Raw genomic sequence first — 14,452 nt, 5'->3', positions numbered from 1 at the left:
GAACCCTTGCCAGCTGTCCTCAGGAGCACCAACCATCCTGGAACTATTTTGGGCTGATGGAATCTGGAGTTGAATCGATGCAACCTGACACCACAGGGAGAGAGGCCCCACTCCTTCAGAAACAGGAGCTGGGCACTGCCAGCTGCCTGGGGCTCCAGGCCCCTCTTCCAAAGGATGACGCCCCTTGCTCTGCAAAACGATAGGACAGTTTTAAAAGGCCTTCGTATCAACTCTTAATGACCACTTTCATCAATCCAGCTTCATGGCAGGAGGGAAGTCTCATCTCTGCACTCTTGCTTCTGCTGTGACGCTTCTCTCTCCAGCTCCTCAGGCTTTTTCTGTCACCTACTTCCTCACTTGTAAAACTACAAAACCTCTAGTCTCAAGTCACTTCTTCCTTCAAGCAAACATTGCCTTCATAACTCATCAATAATCACTGCCTCCTGACTGACCGTTCCTCTGTTCTGGAGGTCTGGTGTTATCTGGAACTCTATGCCATTTCACGCCTTACGTAATTATCTTAGTTGGCTTTTTAAAGCACGACCATACATAAAACAGCTTTGTATCTACCCAGCACCTGGCTATGAATTGTTCAGTGAATGTTTATTTGATGTCAATGTGTCCAGTCACAATTCATTCAAATGATCATGACCATGACACAAGAAGCTCATTATACTTTGCCCAAAACAACACTCCCAGGCCTTCAGCATTCTACTTACAGCATCACTCATGTTAAAAATTACACAGGGCTTCCCTGGTGGTGCAGTGGTTGAGAGTCTGCCTGCTGATGCAGTGGACACAGGTTCGTGCCCTGGTCCGGGAAGATCCCACATGCCGCGGAGCGGCTGGGCCCGTGAGCCATGGCTGCTGAGCCTGCGCGTCCGGAGCCTGTGCTCCGCAACGGGAGAGGCCACAACAATGAGAGGCCCACACACCACAAAAAAAAAAAAAAAAAAAAAAAGTACACAGCACTTTGCTTTTCAGATTAGTCTCAAAAATAATACTTAAAGTCCAAAAGTAAGCTCAGCATGACACGTGAGCAGGTGAAAGGTACTTAATGCCATTAACTTTAAATCGTGGGAATTTAACTCTGATGGGTTACAACATAAGCTAGTACTGTTTAAATCAGGAAATGGGGGGCAAACACAAGCATAATCTTAGTAAATTAAAACTTTCGTGGCCTTACCCTATCTTCTTCATCAGTACAAACAGTCCTTTAATAAAAAGAAGCACAATATTCAGGTTACTCAAAAATCAGCAACTCAGCTGTTGACCAACCAGGGATGATGGAAACGGAGTAAACTGGTAAGATGACAGGAGTCTCTGCCAGGGTCATTCATAGTAAAACTTTATTGAACAGAAAACCCAGCAAAGGTTTTCACCTCTGCAAAGCTCCTCTTGGTTTAAAGTAAAGCACGCATTTTAAAAAGCAATTATACATAAGTCTTTCCTAGAAAAGTCCTGCTAAAACATGTCTAGCAATTTCATTGATTATATAAAGTAGTACACTTAGTGTAATTTAAACATTCCAACAGGAATCAAATCGTACCAGCAGAACCATTTCTGCATCTATGACATCTATGTACAAACACACATGCAGACACACACATCTGGAAAAGTTCCTCAGGCATAAACATGCGACACTAATGCCTTCTACTTACAATGTCTATTAAACTACAACAATATATATTAAAGCTCTTCAGAATAAAGATATGAGAAGCCTTAGGCATTTTTTGTTCATCAATTTGTATCACGGCTTCACGTCTTACTTTCTGCCTTTGCAGAATCGCAAAAGCATATCATCCTCTTTGTTGATTCTTTTACTAATTCTGTGCTGTCGCCACATCCAGGTAAGGAAATCTAGCCAGAACCGGATGATCCAGTCCACGCCTGCCAAAGCCTCTAGCAGCCAGAGAGCAAACACCATCAGTTTGCTATGGCTGGGGGACCTTCTGGAAGAAGAGAGGCAAAGAAAGTCTTGAAGACGAGCCAGGCTGTGCTCATAAATGAAGGACTGGTCTGCTCCTCATCCACTACGTCTCTGTCTGGAGGGAGGCGGTTGGGGTCTGCAATTTCAGGATCAGGGTCTTCCTACAGGTAATAAAACACAAGGAGAAAAGAGGACCGTGACAAACACCCAATAATGTCAGGAAAGGGCAGAGTGGCTCCCTGGACCCTTGCCCCATAAGCCAAGCCAGGCAGGCAGGACCCCGGGGACAACACCCCGGCTGGACGGAGCTCCTTCTCCAGCCTCCGTAGCACAACTGTGCTGCAACATTCTCATAGTTTTCGATATTCCTGGCAGCAAGTATCAGATCAAATGAAGTACTGTAACTAGATCTTCAACTATTATTAAACTAGTAATTAAGTTAGCCACTTCATTAAATGTGGGTATTTTTCTAATTCTAGCAGTGTCCCGAGTTAAAGAAAACTAAAACTAAAAAAAACGAAAACACAGGATTCTAAAAACAGATTCGAGGGTGACACTTTATATTAAAAAGAATATCCTTTAGGAATATGCATTAAACTGCCTTATAAAAATTCTATTTCTTTTTTAAAATATTTATTTATTTGGCAGTGATGGGTGTTAGTTGCAGCACGCGGGATCTTTGTTGCTGCATGCAGGATATTTTAGTTGCAGCATGTGGGATCTAGTTCCCTGACCGGGGATCGAACCCAGGCCCCCTGTACTGGGAGCACAGAGTCTTAGCCACTGGACCACCAGGGAAGTCCCTAAAAATTCTATTTCTGTATGTTATTTTCCAGGAAATCTATTCTGTGAGACAGGCTTATGTTCCTAATCCTTAATTAGAGTAACTCTCCATTAGCAGTTTCCATGGTATAACATATTATTGAGAATGAATACTAAAAATACTGAGTTTAAAAAAAAAACATTACAGGGCTTCCCTGGTGGCGCAGTGATTGAGAGTCCGCCTGCCGATGCAGGGGACACGGGTTCGTGCCCCGGTCTGGGAAGATCCCACATGCCGCGGAGGGGCTGGGCCCGTGAGCCATGGCCACTGAGCCTGCGCGTCCGGAGCCTGCACGTCCGGAGCCTGTGCTCCGCAATGGGAGAGGCCACAACAGTTAGAGGCCTGCGTACCACAAAAAAAAAAAAAACATTACATATATATGCCAAAATGCAAATTGCCACATGACCAAAATACCTGGTGGATTTTATGACACAATGCTTTAAAAACAGCTAATGCTATAAGAATAAATTTGAAAAAAATCTTGAAATACTGAGCCTAATAAAATGGTACACGACAAGGTGTCTAAAGATTAAGGACTCGAGAGCCCGGTGCTTCACACCGAGATCGCCGGGCTCCAGCAGAAGCTCCATACCTGGAAGTTATTGTTGGGGTCCTGATTTGCAGCTTCCTGAGGACCATCATTCGGGAAGTTCTGAACTGGCCTCTGTCGAAATGGAAACCACCCGACATGATGCCTTCAAAGGAAGCATATAAAGTCCATCTTAGTGAACATCAGAGTGACATGTACTCAAGAATTTAAGGGTCCTCTCAGTGAGATGAGGTCCCCCTTGCTCCCCTCCTCTCATCAGAGCAGAACCTGATTAGAAGCTCGCAGCCAGGCCCATCTACAGAGACATTCCTCCACACCAGCTCCTAGACTTTCTCACTGGCCTGTCAGGTTCTTGACAGGCACTATGGAAACTAGGCTTTATTCATTATCATGTGCCCAGCAACATAAACAGCACCTGACACATAGTATGTGCTCAATAAATACTTCTTCATCTGACCTAAACCTTAGACACGAAAACCTGAACAGAGGGGGAAGGGGAAATACATACACAGCTGTGACTATATGTAATAACATACTAATAAGACCTAGATTTGGTCACCTACATATATGATTCTAGAGACTATAGAATTTAAAGAATTAACTAAAAGTTGCATCTGAAAAATCCAATTAAACCCAAGTCTTGAAGCAAATATGACAAAATATAACGATTAATACTGGATATGAGTACTTAATGCATTATTCTAAATATTTCTTTTTTAAGATTTTTAAAAACTGAAGTAAAAATCCATTTTTCCTATAGAGGAAAAATTTCTTCTGTCAGTTTTCACCACATACAAGGACATACAACTCTAGGCCAGGGTTTCTGAACTTTGGTACTGCAGACATACTGGGCTGGATATTTACTGTGGGGCTGTCCTGGGCACCAAAGGATGTTTAACAGCTACCAACCAGATGCCAGCAGGACCACCCCCTTCGCTGTGACAGTCAAAAATGTCTCCAAACACCACCAAACGTCTTGGGGATGGGAGTAGAGGCAGATGCAAAACTACCCTGGTTGAGAACCACTGCTCTAAGCCATGGATAAAGCCAAATGCCAGGTCTGTGATGGATCTCTGGCCCTTCAGGACTATGCCACAGCCATTGCCTGACCTTTATCCTAGAAGGCAGCTGTAACCTGATAAAAGACAAATATGTTCTTATTCAACACAAATACAATTTTCCTTTCCATGCCTCAGTATGGCTGTTTTATTGTGGTTCATGAGCCTGGCAGGTAACTTAACTAGAGGAAAAGAAGAGAATGTTGTTCCTGTATTAACACAGAATTAGTTGTGTTTTTGGCAATGCGTAACCAAGCCATCAATTCTTTGCATCGAAAATCCTAGAATGACATACTATTTAAATACACCTCCTTAAATATTGACTGAGACTGCTCAAAAAAGAGGAAAATCTGCACTTGGTTTGAGTCACCACATAGTGTAATCTGTAGTAAAGGGGAGAAAAGGGAAAGCGAAATCATCTGCTTACAGGTACATAACGACGGTGGCCCCCATGACCATGAGGAATCTGCTCAGGGAAGAGTAGAAGTAGAGGATACTAAGAAAAACGGAAAACGTAGCTGCTGAATAGGTCCAATCCAACCAATCTCGATTTATCTCATCATCTTCTTCCACAATAGGGCCACCCTGTGCATTCATCCGCAAATTCTGATTGGCCCCAGGATTAACCACCACTTGAGGAGCAGCGTTCTGATTGGCGGGCTGGTTTTCAGCTGGAAACTGGTTGTGGATAGGGGCTGGAGCAGGCGCAGAGACCACAGGTATCTCTTGTGCACTTGGTGAGGGGACAAAAGCCCCTGACGCAGCAGTGGCTGCTAAGCTAAAATAAAAATGACAAAGGCAAATACTGTTGAGAGCAAGGCACCATGAAGACTTGTTCTCATAAGCTCGTTTACGCAGGGGTCTTTTACTATTAAGTAGGCATACACAAACTTGATTCTTCTTTAACTTAGTGAAGAACTTCTTTACTAATAGTCATAACCATAAATGTCTTTTCTACTCCTAAGAGAAGGTGCTTGGTAAATTTCATCTGGAATTAAACACCAAGGCCACCATGAAAATATGGTGCAGTAGCAAATTAAGATTTTCATAAAATGCTAAAGATATCACAAATTGAAAAGAAAAAAAGAGGAAATAACATATTCTAAATAAAGTCATCAAACTACGGATCAGTCAGCAAACTATGCATCAATACACAAATCAGTAGTTATCATTTATACTCTATTCCACCCACAGAAAGGACTCTGCAGATAAGTGATGAAAACACACTCGTCCCACCCTTCCTAACTTTATGGGTAAGTTAGGCATTTTTGAGGGATGGGAGTTCCCTCAATTTCTGGGAGCCCTGGCCACACCCAGCACGTGAGGGAAGACTCACTACTGCATGTAGTACTGCCGTGCGTATATCTGCTGGAACCAGGAGAGCTGCAGCCACCCATAGGTTGTGTAGCCTGAGAAACCAGGCCCCAGGCCTTGGAACGCCGGCTGGGCAGCTTCAGGCCTATGAAAGATGTCAAAAAATGCTCTTTTTGAGTTGGTTTAGTATGAATAAATGAAAATTAAGTTTAAATTACAATCAGGAATTCAAAACAAAGAGACAGAAGACTGAGCTTTATGATAGTTACAGGTAGATTTCTGGGTGATGCACCTGTGTAACACAATCACAGGAAGTACTGACAAAGCCCCCCTCCCACGGTCTGGATCCCGTGGGAAAACAAGAGCCCTCTGTCCAGCACTGGGGTCTCATGACGTCATCACCATGATGTACAAACAAGCTGGACCCTTTCAGTCTAAGTGGATCCCCACCCTTATTTTAGACTTGCTGAGTCTCACTGAAGGTCTAAACCCCACTATTCATTCTTTAGGGAGCAGCTCTAAAAAGTCACACCTCTCCCAAAGTCTTTTCTGCAGGAAATACTCCTTTCCTCCCAATACCCATTTCTCCCTCACCCCTAGATCTGAACTATACGGGGAGCAGAGTTATGTGTGGCACCACCCATGCATGCTCACTGACCACCTGTGCCTTGTAAGGTCTCTGGGCTGTTATCTCACGGGATCCCCAACAACCTTGTGGGGAGGGAGCTCTCCACCCCGCCATTTTACAGAGGGGAGCCCGAGTGCAGCTCAGGGAAGACAAAGGATCTGCACGTGGTCACTGAACCTGTAAGTAGTAGGGCTGGATTTGAGACCTGTTTGACACCAAACTCATGCCTCTATCATCTAGCGCAGCCTGGGGCAGGGTGTGTGTGGGAGTCATCTCTGGTTTTGTGAACTCTACACAGTGAACTTCTTTGGCATCACTTCACAAAATTCAAACTAACAGAACTGCAGGAAGATCAGGAGTTGTTATGTGGTCATCTCTGCTGGTCAACTCCTATCCTTAAACAAACTTATATGCACCAGCTGTCCAATAAATATTTGTTGGACGAAATCATGTTTTATTATGGTAAAATTCATAGTCAGATATGAGCCTAAATTCTCAAATCGTATAGCCAGAAAAAGGGAAACAGTTTTAAGCGTTTCTATCCAATAATGAATTCAATTATCCACTTTATATGGTAGGTATGGAACTTAACCAAATTCCATACCCAGAGTATTTCTAAAATTGTATTCTAATACAAATAGGTCTTGGTACGATACTGTTTTTGATCATTTAAAAAAGATACAGTACATGGAAATGAGAAAATAACAAAGCGCTTTTGTTAGCTCTGATGATGATGACACTGTAGATACGCAAAATAACTAAAAGGTTTTTAGAGTTATATCCTGAAGTATGTAGAAGTGAACTGACATAATGTCTGGGAATTACTTTTAAATACTTCACGCAAAAATCGGAAGCAGGAATAGATAGAGCAAGTACGGCAAAACTCTGATCATTATATGGAGATTCATTATACAGTTCCCTCTACTTTTGTGTGTATTCGAAAACCTCCATTAAGAAAAAAACCAACTCTTCATTCCTCAAACACCTGACTTTATCAACAATCAGATATTAAAAACTACTAGGAAATGGTGGGCAGAGGACTCGGGGAGTAACAGAGTTTCAACTTGTAGTTAATAAACTGTTTTTTCCCATAGGATCTTTCACAGTAAGGTGTTCCAAGAGCTGTGAAATCCGAACATCACGGCATTTAGTCGCTTCTGGCTTTTGCGCTAAAGGAAAGCTCTAATTGCTCCTTTTCTCCTAGCACCACCGACACGGTACTTGGCAGAGCATTTCTCAAACAATCCCTTCACCTTTTGTCACCCACTGTTAGGACAGACAAAGCACAAAGCCACTCGGCAAAGCAGCTGCACAGTGCTTACAACAGCTGCTTTTCTGCACCAGCACTAATTCCCTACCATGAGGTCAGCGCAATGTGAAGCACACCCACGTAGGAGGAGAAATGCCCAGATTTTCAGGACATGCAGCTCCACTTTTTAGATGTTCCTAAAAGGCTATGTATTAAGAAAAGTTAAATACAGAAGAGATCTTTAAAGTGAAGCCCTTATAAAGCAAAATTTTGTCCATTTAAAAATTCTATGACTATATAGTATAAACAGAGCTTATTCTTAAGTTGATGCAAATAATGCACATTCATGTTGTACAACCTGCTTCTTTATTACAACACTCACCTCGAGATATTCTCCCATCCAGAGGGAGAAGTGTTCCGAACAACCTCCCTTTGCCTTAAACCGTCACTTGAGGAATCCCCAGGAGACTGTCCCTGATTAAGACCAGCGGGCTGCTCTATGGATTCAGCAACCTAGATAAGTGTAACATGAACATGAGAACAAAAGGCCTGATGCAACTGTGTGAAATCAAGCTTCAAGGATTCTTTCTCTGGGAATGGCTTATGTCCCCAACCCTGACCTCTGAACTTGACAAAATCAAACAGATGCAATGTTACATGAATATTCTAAAATTTGTTCAACACAGTATCAATACAGATACTAAAAAAAAAATCCATATTTTTTCCTAGAATAGCTATGCTGTAGTTTCACTAAAATCTCCCAATGAAGTTATCATTGGTGAGAAAGCTTCCTGTTAATGCTCTATACGTCTTTTTTTTCTATACATCTTACGGTGTTAAATTTACTAAGAAATTAAATTTGACCAATAAGATTTATAAACACAACCCAGCCAGCAACCTAAAGAATTTCTTACACTATATTCAGATGTTTCAGGATGTACAGTTGTAATGCAAATTTAGAATGTATCACCACATTAGAATATTAATACTGTATATATATATATTTAAAATAAATTTATTTATTTTTATGTTTGGCTGCATTGGGTCTTTGTTGCTGCGCATGGGCTTTCTCTAGCTGAGGAAAGCAGGGGCTACTCTTCGTTGCAGTGAGCCGGCTTCTTATTGTCGTGGCTACTCTTGTTGCAGAGCACGGGCTCTAGATGGGAGGGCTTCAGTAGTTGTGGCACATGGGCTCAGCAGCTGTGGCTCTCGGGTTCTAGAGTGCAGGCTCAGTAGTTGTGGCGCGGGAGGGGCTTAGTTGCTCCGCGGCATGTGGGATCTTCCCGGACCAGGGATTGAACCCGTGTCCCCTGCATTGGCAGGTGGATTCTTAACCACTGTGCCACCAGGGAAGTCCCTTAATACTGTATATTTGAACTAACACTGTGAAATGAAAAATGAGGGATTTTGACCATCTAACATAAGCAAGTCTTAAGAGATCACTTGATTAAGACTGTGGCCTTTTCCTATCCAAACAAATAATCACAATGAAAATTTCCAAAGGAAATATAGTCATTTTTTACTCTTTATAAAAATCAATGTTTCCTTAGAAGAAATTTATTATGTGCTAAATTCATGACTGCCTTGCTAGTTCGGTGATCTGGATACACAGCCACTATAGATCAAATCAAATCCCAGAAAAGAGTGTACTGCAGAACTCCACTTTTCCACTACAACACTAATGGAATAGTCTACTACTATTATAGTGAACTCTCACTTGTATTGGTAACAGTTTCTTATTCCTGATTCTCACTGGGGAAGAGATAAAATAGTATATGATAAAAAGACTTAAGAGTTTTATCCAACTTCCTTTATTTTGACCTTGAGAGTCTGAATGACACGAACCGCTATCATCATGAAAAAGCAGACATACCTTTGCGCTGGCTTCTGGCATTTTGGAAGGACTCTTCACACTGCACACCAGATGCAAAACATGCCGGGTTTCCTGCTGAAAGTAATAAGGAGGTACTTTAGGACCTGAATTCAACCTTGTTAGTGCTCAAAAACATTCAAAAGTTAATATATTTAGTGATACCTTTGGAAGCAAGTCCCTGAGACACTGGTGATCCAACAACAGCTTCCCAGAATAAATTAACCTCTGGTCCTCTGGATGCTTATGGAAAGAAAGAGCAGCACAGATCAGCATTTCGCCCCCTCAAGTTCCCAACATTGAAGAAACTGTTTTATACAAATAATTTAAACGTGTGTTTTTCCCAGCATCATAGGAAAACATTTTTCCAAAGGCTCCATATACAAAACTTTTACTTAGGAAGTACTTAACTTTAAACTGATCTCTAACATGCAAACAAATTTAGGACGGCAAACTACCTCCAGTCCACAAAACCTATGGCAGGCTACCTGACTTCTTAACTCCCAGGGAAATTGCTTTCTGCCACAAAAAGCACAAATCTGGGGCTCCTACAGCAACGAACTTCAAAACTCAAAGTTTGGTCTCAGAGAAAACTCAAAGTCAGCCTTCCCTAAAACCACCTAGCATTGTCCCAAGATAACATGAAGCAATTCTAAACTTAAGCCCTCAAAGAGACTTTTCCCAACATACAAATGCAGCTAAAGAGGAGATGGTGTGTGGTAACATTCCACACCACAACCCTATATTTACCATGCTTATTTTAAGGGGGAAAGTCTAAAATTCACTTGTCCAAGGTCACCTGCTGCTAAAGAGTCAAGATTCCGAACCCTCTACTCCAGTCCAGTGATTTTAAAACCACAGTCGTGCCACACACTTTTATACAAATCTCACTTTTAAAATCCATTTTTAATTCCCTTAAAAACTGGACTTAAGGGACTTTCCTGGTGGCACAGTGGTTCAGAAGCCGCCTGCCAATGCAGGGGACACAGGTTCAAGCCCTGGTCCAGGAAGATCCCACAAGCCACGGAGCAACTAAGCCCGTGCGCCCCCACTACTGAGCCTGCACTCTAGAGCCTGAGAACCACAACTACTGAGCCCACGTGCCACAACTACTGAAGCCCGCGTGCCTAGAGCCTGTGCTAGGCAACAGGAGAAGCCACCGCGATGAGAAGCCCACGCACCACAACGAAGAGTAGCCCCCGCTCGCTGCAACTAGAGAAAGCCCGCGCACAGCAACAAAGACCCAACACAGCCAAACATAAATAAATAAAATTTAAAACTGGACTTAAATAATGGCTTCAAGTGATACATACCAAAGTCAGTACACTGGAGCTCACCAGCAACTTCTCAATCTACTCTTGCCAAAATAACCAATTATGCAAAATTTGGAACAAAGCTGCTCCTGCCAAGTAGCCCATGATTATAAAGCAAAAGCTGTTTAAAACTAACAAAAAATAACCATACCTATTTATCTGCCTAAATCAGGAGTTTTTTTTTTTTTGGACACTGGGCAACTATAACAAACTGCAGAAATATACTGGATGCTGTGTTCATCATTGTTCTCACTGACTGAACTTCATATGTAAATGCTATAAACCTGGACTTGTAAATGTTATTGTATAGGTGGGGTCCTCCATTATATTAAAGAGTTTCACACTAGAAAAGGTTTGAAAACCACGGGTGCCCGTGATTTGAGGCCTGTTAAAGGCCTGAACCGACACTCTGCGTCTTTATCCAGAGGCTGATTTAAAAATATATATATTAAGCAAACAACTATTATAAAGTAAGGCTTCTCATATTAGAAAGCAAATGACGAATGTGCTCCAACCAAAATTTTTAAACACAAATATACAGACCTGAGAGACCTTTTATTTACAACTTTGGATCCTTGGACTTAATAGGAATGATGTTCCTCACCCAAGCAAGCCCTAAAGGAAAGCCCTCCTCCAAAACACCGCCTTTTACCAAATGACGCAACTAGAGGCTACTCGCGCTTCGCCAATTTGCATACCTAATAGCCATTCTTGCAGCAGCACTGCCACCTGTTTCTTGGGAGCAGCTATGGTGAAACTGCAAATAGTGCCAAGGCGAATGCTAGAGGAATGCGAGCTTATTAAATAAATAAGCACATTTCAAAAGAACGACTCAGAAGGGAAACTCACTACCACATTCTTGACAATATGAAACAAAAACCACCTGACCCATAAGCTACAACCTGACACGTTGCACCACTTCAGATAAGAAAGAACAATTTCACAATCTTGTCCTGTCCTGATGCCCTCTCCTGTCTGATGGAGAATTACAGTTGTGGGCAGTAAAAAACACTGTTGACACTTACATAATATCAGAGTAGAAAGTAAACATAGGAAGGTCCAGCTCATAGCCTCCATCACGTGGTGGGGAGGGAGGGTGGCCCTAAGGGTGATGTTGACAGATATGTCAACCAAAACAAAGCAAGGAAGTCTCTGCAATTGAGGGACCAGAGTCTTAACACCCAGACTCCAGGAGATTCCTTCCACCTATTTTCCTTCTAAATCATTTTCTACCGGAAAGTGCCCCGGGCTCCTCCCTGGGACTAAGCAAAGGCTGTGGAGTCCAGCTCACAGGGAGGGGAAGCGCCACGTCCTGTTCCTGGGTGTGGGGCCTTGAGTACACGCTGCCTGGGCGCTCACCAGGTTTCTCTAGCCACTGGCCAGGCCTTGGCCCCTGCCCTCACCTCTCTGCAATGAGAGGCTACATTCAGAAAACTCATTTCGCAGCACTTATGCTTCCTTATTCCTACCCATCGGATGCAATCCTAACGAGGAACACCCAGTCACTCCGACGTTTTGGGAAAATTGAGGCTTGGAGGGTGAAATGACTCACTCAAGGTCAAACGGCTGTCTCAGCGCCTTGGCTAAGGCTGGAAGCCATATCTAGGGGACTGGGAAGGGGTCTGAAGACGTATGGCGGGAGTGTGACAGCCGTTAGAGTTTGGGGACCTAGGACGCGAGGTGACAGGGGAAGGCGGCCCGTCAGGAAGGCGGGACGATGGCGGCCTAGAACGAGGAAGTGACAGCCTCTGGGCCACGTCAGAGAGCGCCTACAGCGGCAGGGCAGAAAGGGAGAGACCACAGGCCTGGGAGAGGGGACCTGGGGAGCACCAGGGGAAGGCCGGCGAAGCGAGAAGTTACAGGGAAAGGGGAGGAGGACGTGGCATCCCAAGGGGGACGCGAGGAGGGCTGCGAGGATGACAGCCGGGGTTAGGGGAGTGTTGGCAGCTGGAGCCGGGGGCTCCTCTCACCGGGCGCTCGGGGTAGACGCGGCTCAGATGGGCCTTGAGGCGGCTCACGCTCCAGCTGCGGTCGACGCTCAGCTCCAAGTCGCGGTGGCGCTGGTTGGGGCTCTTCACCAGGAGCGTGACGGGCTCGGGCTCCATGTCGACGGTGCTGTGGGCTCGGCGGCGCTCCCAGATGCCAGGCAGGAAGTGCCGCCGCCGCCACAACCTCCACAAAAACGGTTCGCTTCTCTGGAGCGCGCGCGCCCGTCTCGGGGACCTTTTATAGGAACCCCGCGCCCGGACTCTGCGGACAGAACCCTCTGTGGCTGCCACCCATTGGCTGGGGCGGAGAGCACTGCCCTAACGTGGCCCAATCGGCGCCCGGCTCCGTGGGCGGAAGGGCGGGCGGAGCACGTGGGAGCAGGCTGATGCAACCCGCCGCCGTGGCGTCACCCACAGGCGCGGCTGCGGCCCGGGACCCTGGGTTCGGCGGCTGTGCTGGGGTGCGCGCGGCCCACGCGGGGCTCCTCGGCCCTGAGACGCTGGCTTGCTCCCCGGCTCGAGTTGCTCACGGCACTTTAGGGAGGGCAGACCCTGCCGACTCTCCGGTTTGGCAGCCTCTGCAAATTGTTTTCTCACAAAGAAGCAGCTCCGCCGTTTTGACACCAGCCCCATTTCCCCTTTCCCTTCCCCGGGTGGCCCGGGACGTCAGGCCTCCCCCAGGGGAGGCCTCCCCACCCCCACCCCGGCCTCAACTCAAGGAACTGCTGGGGGAGCCCCGTTTGCGAGCCCACATGGAAGGGCGACCCGACAAGCCTTAGAAGGGCCAGGAAGAAGGGAGATTCTTCCTGGGGTTCAGGATGCAGGAATCTGAGCCAATGTTGCCCCTTCACCTGTGACCTCAGAATTGAACGTTGTACCCCTAACTGTGGGACGTCATCCTAATGAGTGGCAAGCAGGCCACAGTCCAGCTTAGGCTGGGAGATGCTCGAAAAAGGCCTCACTTTATAGGATACTAACACATACTTCCTTGAAAGTGGGGCTGAGACACAGAAGGCACGTTTCTCAGTTTTCCTAAAATGTGACCACAGAGGCCTGGCTGATGTAGACACTCCCTCCCTCTGTAGGAAAAAAAAAGTCTTGAAAAACAAAACTGACATTGTGCTGGCCCGTCCTTGTTCTAATCCTGTTGGGACATCTGTTTTGCCAGGTGTGTCAGGACATCGGCAATTGTACATACAATGTAAACACTATGTAAATAGTTTCCAGAGTGGGGCAAATTTAAGGAGGGTAACAGGAGGAACCTGGTGTGGTTGGTGGGTGTAGTACCACAGACTGGGTGGCTTAAAGGACAGAAATGTATTGTCTCACAGCTCTAGAGGCTGGAAGTCTGAGATTGATGCCAAAATATTGGCTCCCTGTACACCGATGCCAAAATGAGATACACAGAGTCTTGGAGGAGAAAGAAAGGGTGGCTTTATTCTTTGTCAGGCAAAGAGGGACCACAGCAGGCCAGCACCTCAAGAACTGTCCCCCCCCCCCCCGGGGAATAGGGAGAGGTCTCATATTCGGGGCTTGTGGTCAGGGGTATTCAATAAGGATCAAGGCGGTAGTAGTCTTACATTCTTCTTTCTTCTGCGGAGTTTCTAAAGGGTGGGGGTGCTGACAAGATTAGGGTGTGTGCAGGGTCTCCTAATCTTGAGGAGCTTCTCTGGTCCCTGTAATCTTGCCTCAGGTGGCTTCGTGGCTGCTCCCCCCCTTGATTAGCAAC

The 14,452-nt window shown here is 45.2% G+C and overlaps 1 protein-coding gene across 1 annotated transcript; it reads right to left on the bottom strand.

Moving 5' to 3' along the window:
• Window positions 1-1,327: 1,327 nt before the first annotated feature.
• Window positions 1,328-12,953, bottom strand: HERPUD1 (homocysteine inducible ER protein with ubiquitin like domain 1). The gene is made up of 8 exons (XM_060130066.1): window positions 12,706-12,953; window positions 9,588-9,665; window positions 9,426-9,500; window positions 7,935-8,065; window positions 5,698-5,820; window positions 4,789-5,139; window positions 3,346-3,448; window positions 1,328-2,091 (listed from the first exon to the last, which is right to left on the bottom strand). Exons 1-8 carry the CDS (start codon window positions 12,838-12,840, stop codon window positions 1,927-1,929), a joined length of 1,161 nt encoding a protein of 386 aa, XP_059986049.1. The 5' UTR covers window positions 12,841-12,953; the 3' UTR covers window positions 1,328-1,926.
• Between the last annotated feature and the right edge of the window lie 1,499 nt (window positions 12,954-14,452).

The sequence above is a fragment of the Lagenorhynchus albirostris genome, chromosome 19, assembly GCF_949774975.1.
Source record: "Lagenorhynchus albirostris chromosome 19, mLagAlb1.1, whole genome shotgun sequence".
Taxonomy (NCBI): Eukaryota; Metazoa; Chordata; class Mammalia; order Artiodactyla; family Delphinidae; genus Lagenorhynchus; species Lagenorhynchus albirostris.
Note: the sequence above shows the minus strand (reverse complement) of the source record. Positions and strands in the feature narration are given on the sequence as shown.

Excerpts from the sequence above, each read along its gene's own strand:
- HERPUD1 (XM_060130066.1), bottom strand. The coding sequence starts at position 12,840 with ATGGAGCCCGAGCCCGTCACGCTCCTGGTGAAGAGCCCCAACCAGCGC. Across the intron at positions 5,821-7,934 it reads GGATGGGAGAATATCTCGAG|GCCTGAAGCTGCCCAGCCGG; the intron begins GTGAGTGTTGTA and ends CATCTTTCATAG. Across the intron at positions 5,140-5,697 it reads CGGCAGTACTACATGCAGTA|CTTAGCAGCCACTGCTGCGT; the intron begins GTGAGTCTTCCC and ends TTTTTATTTTAG.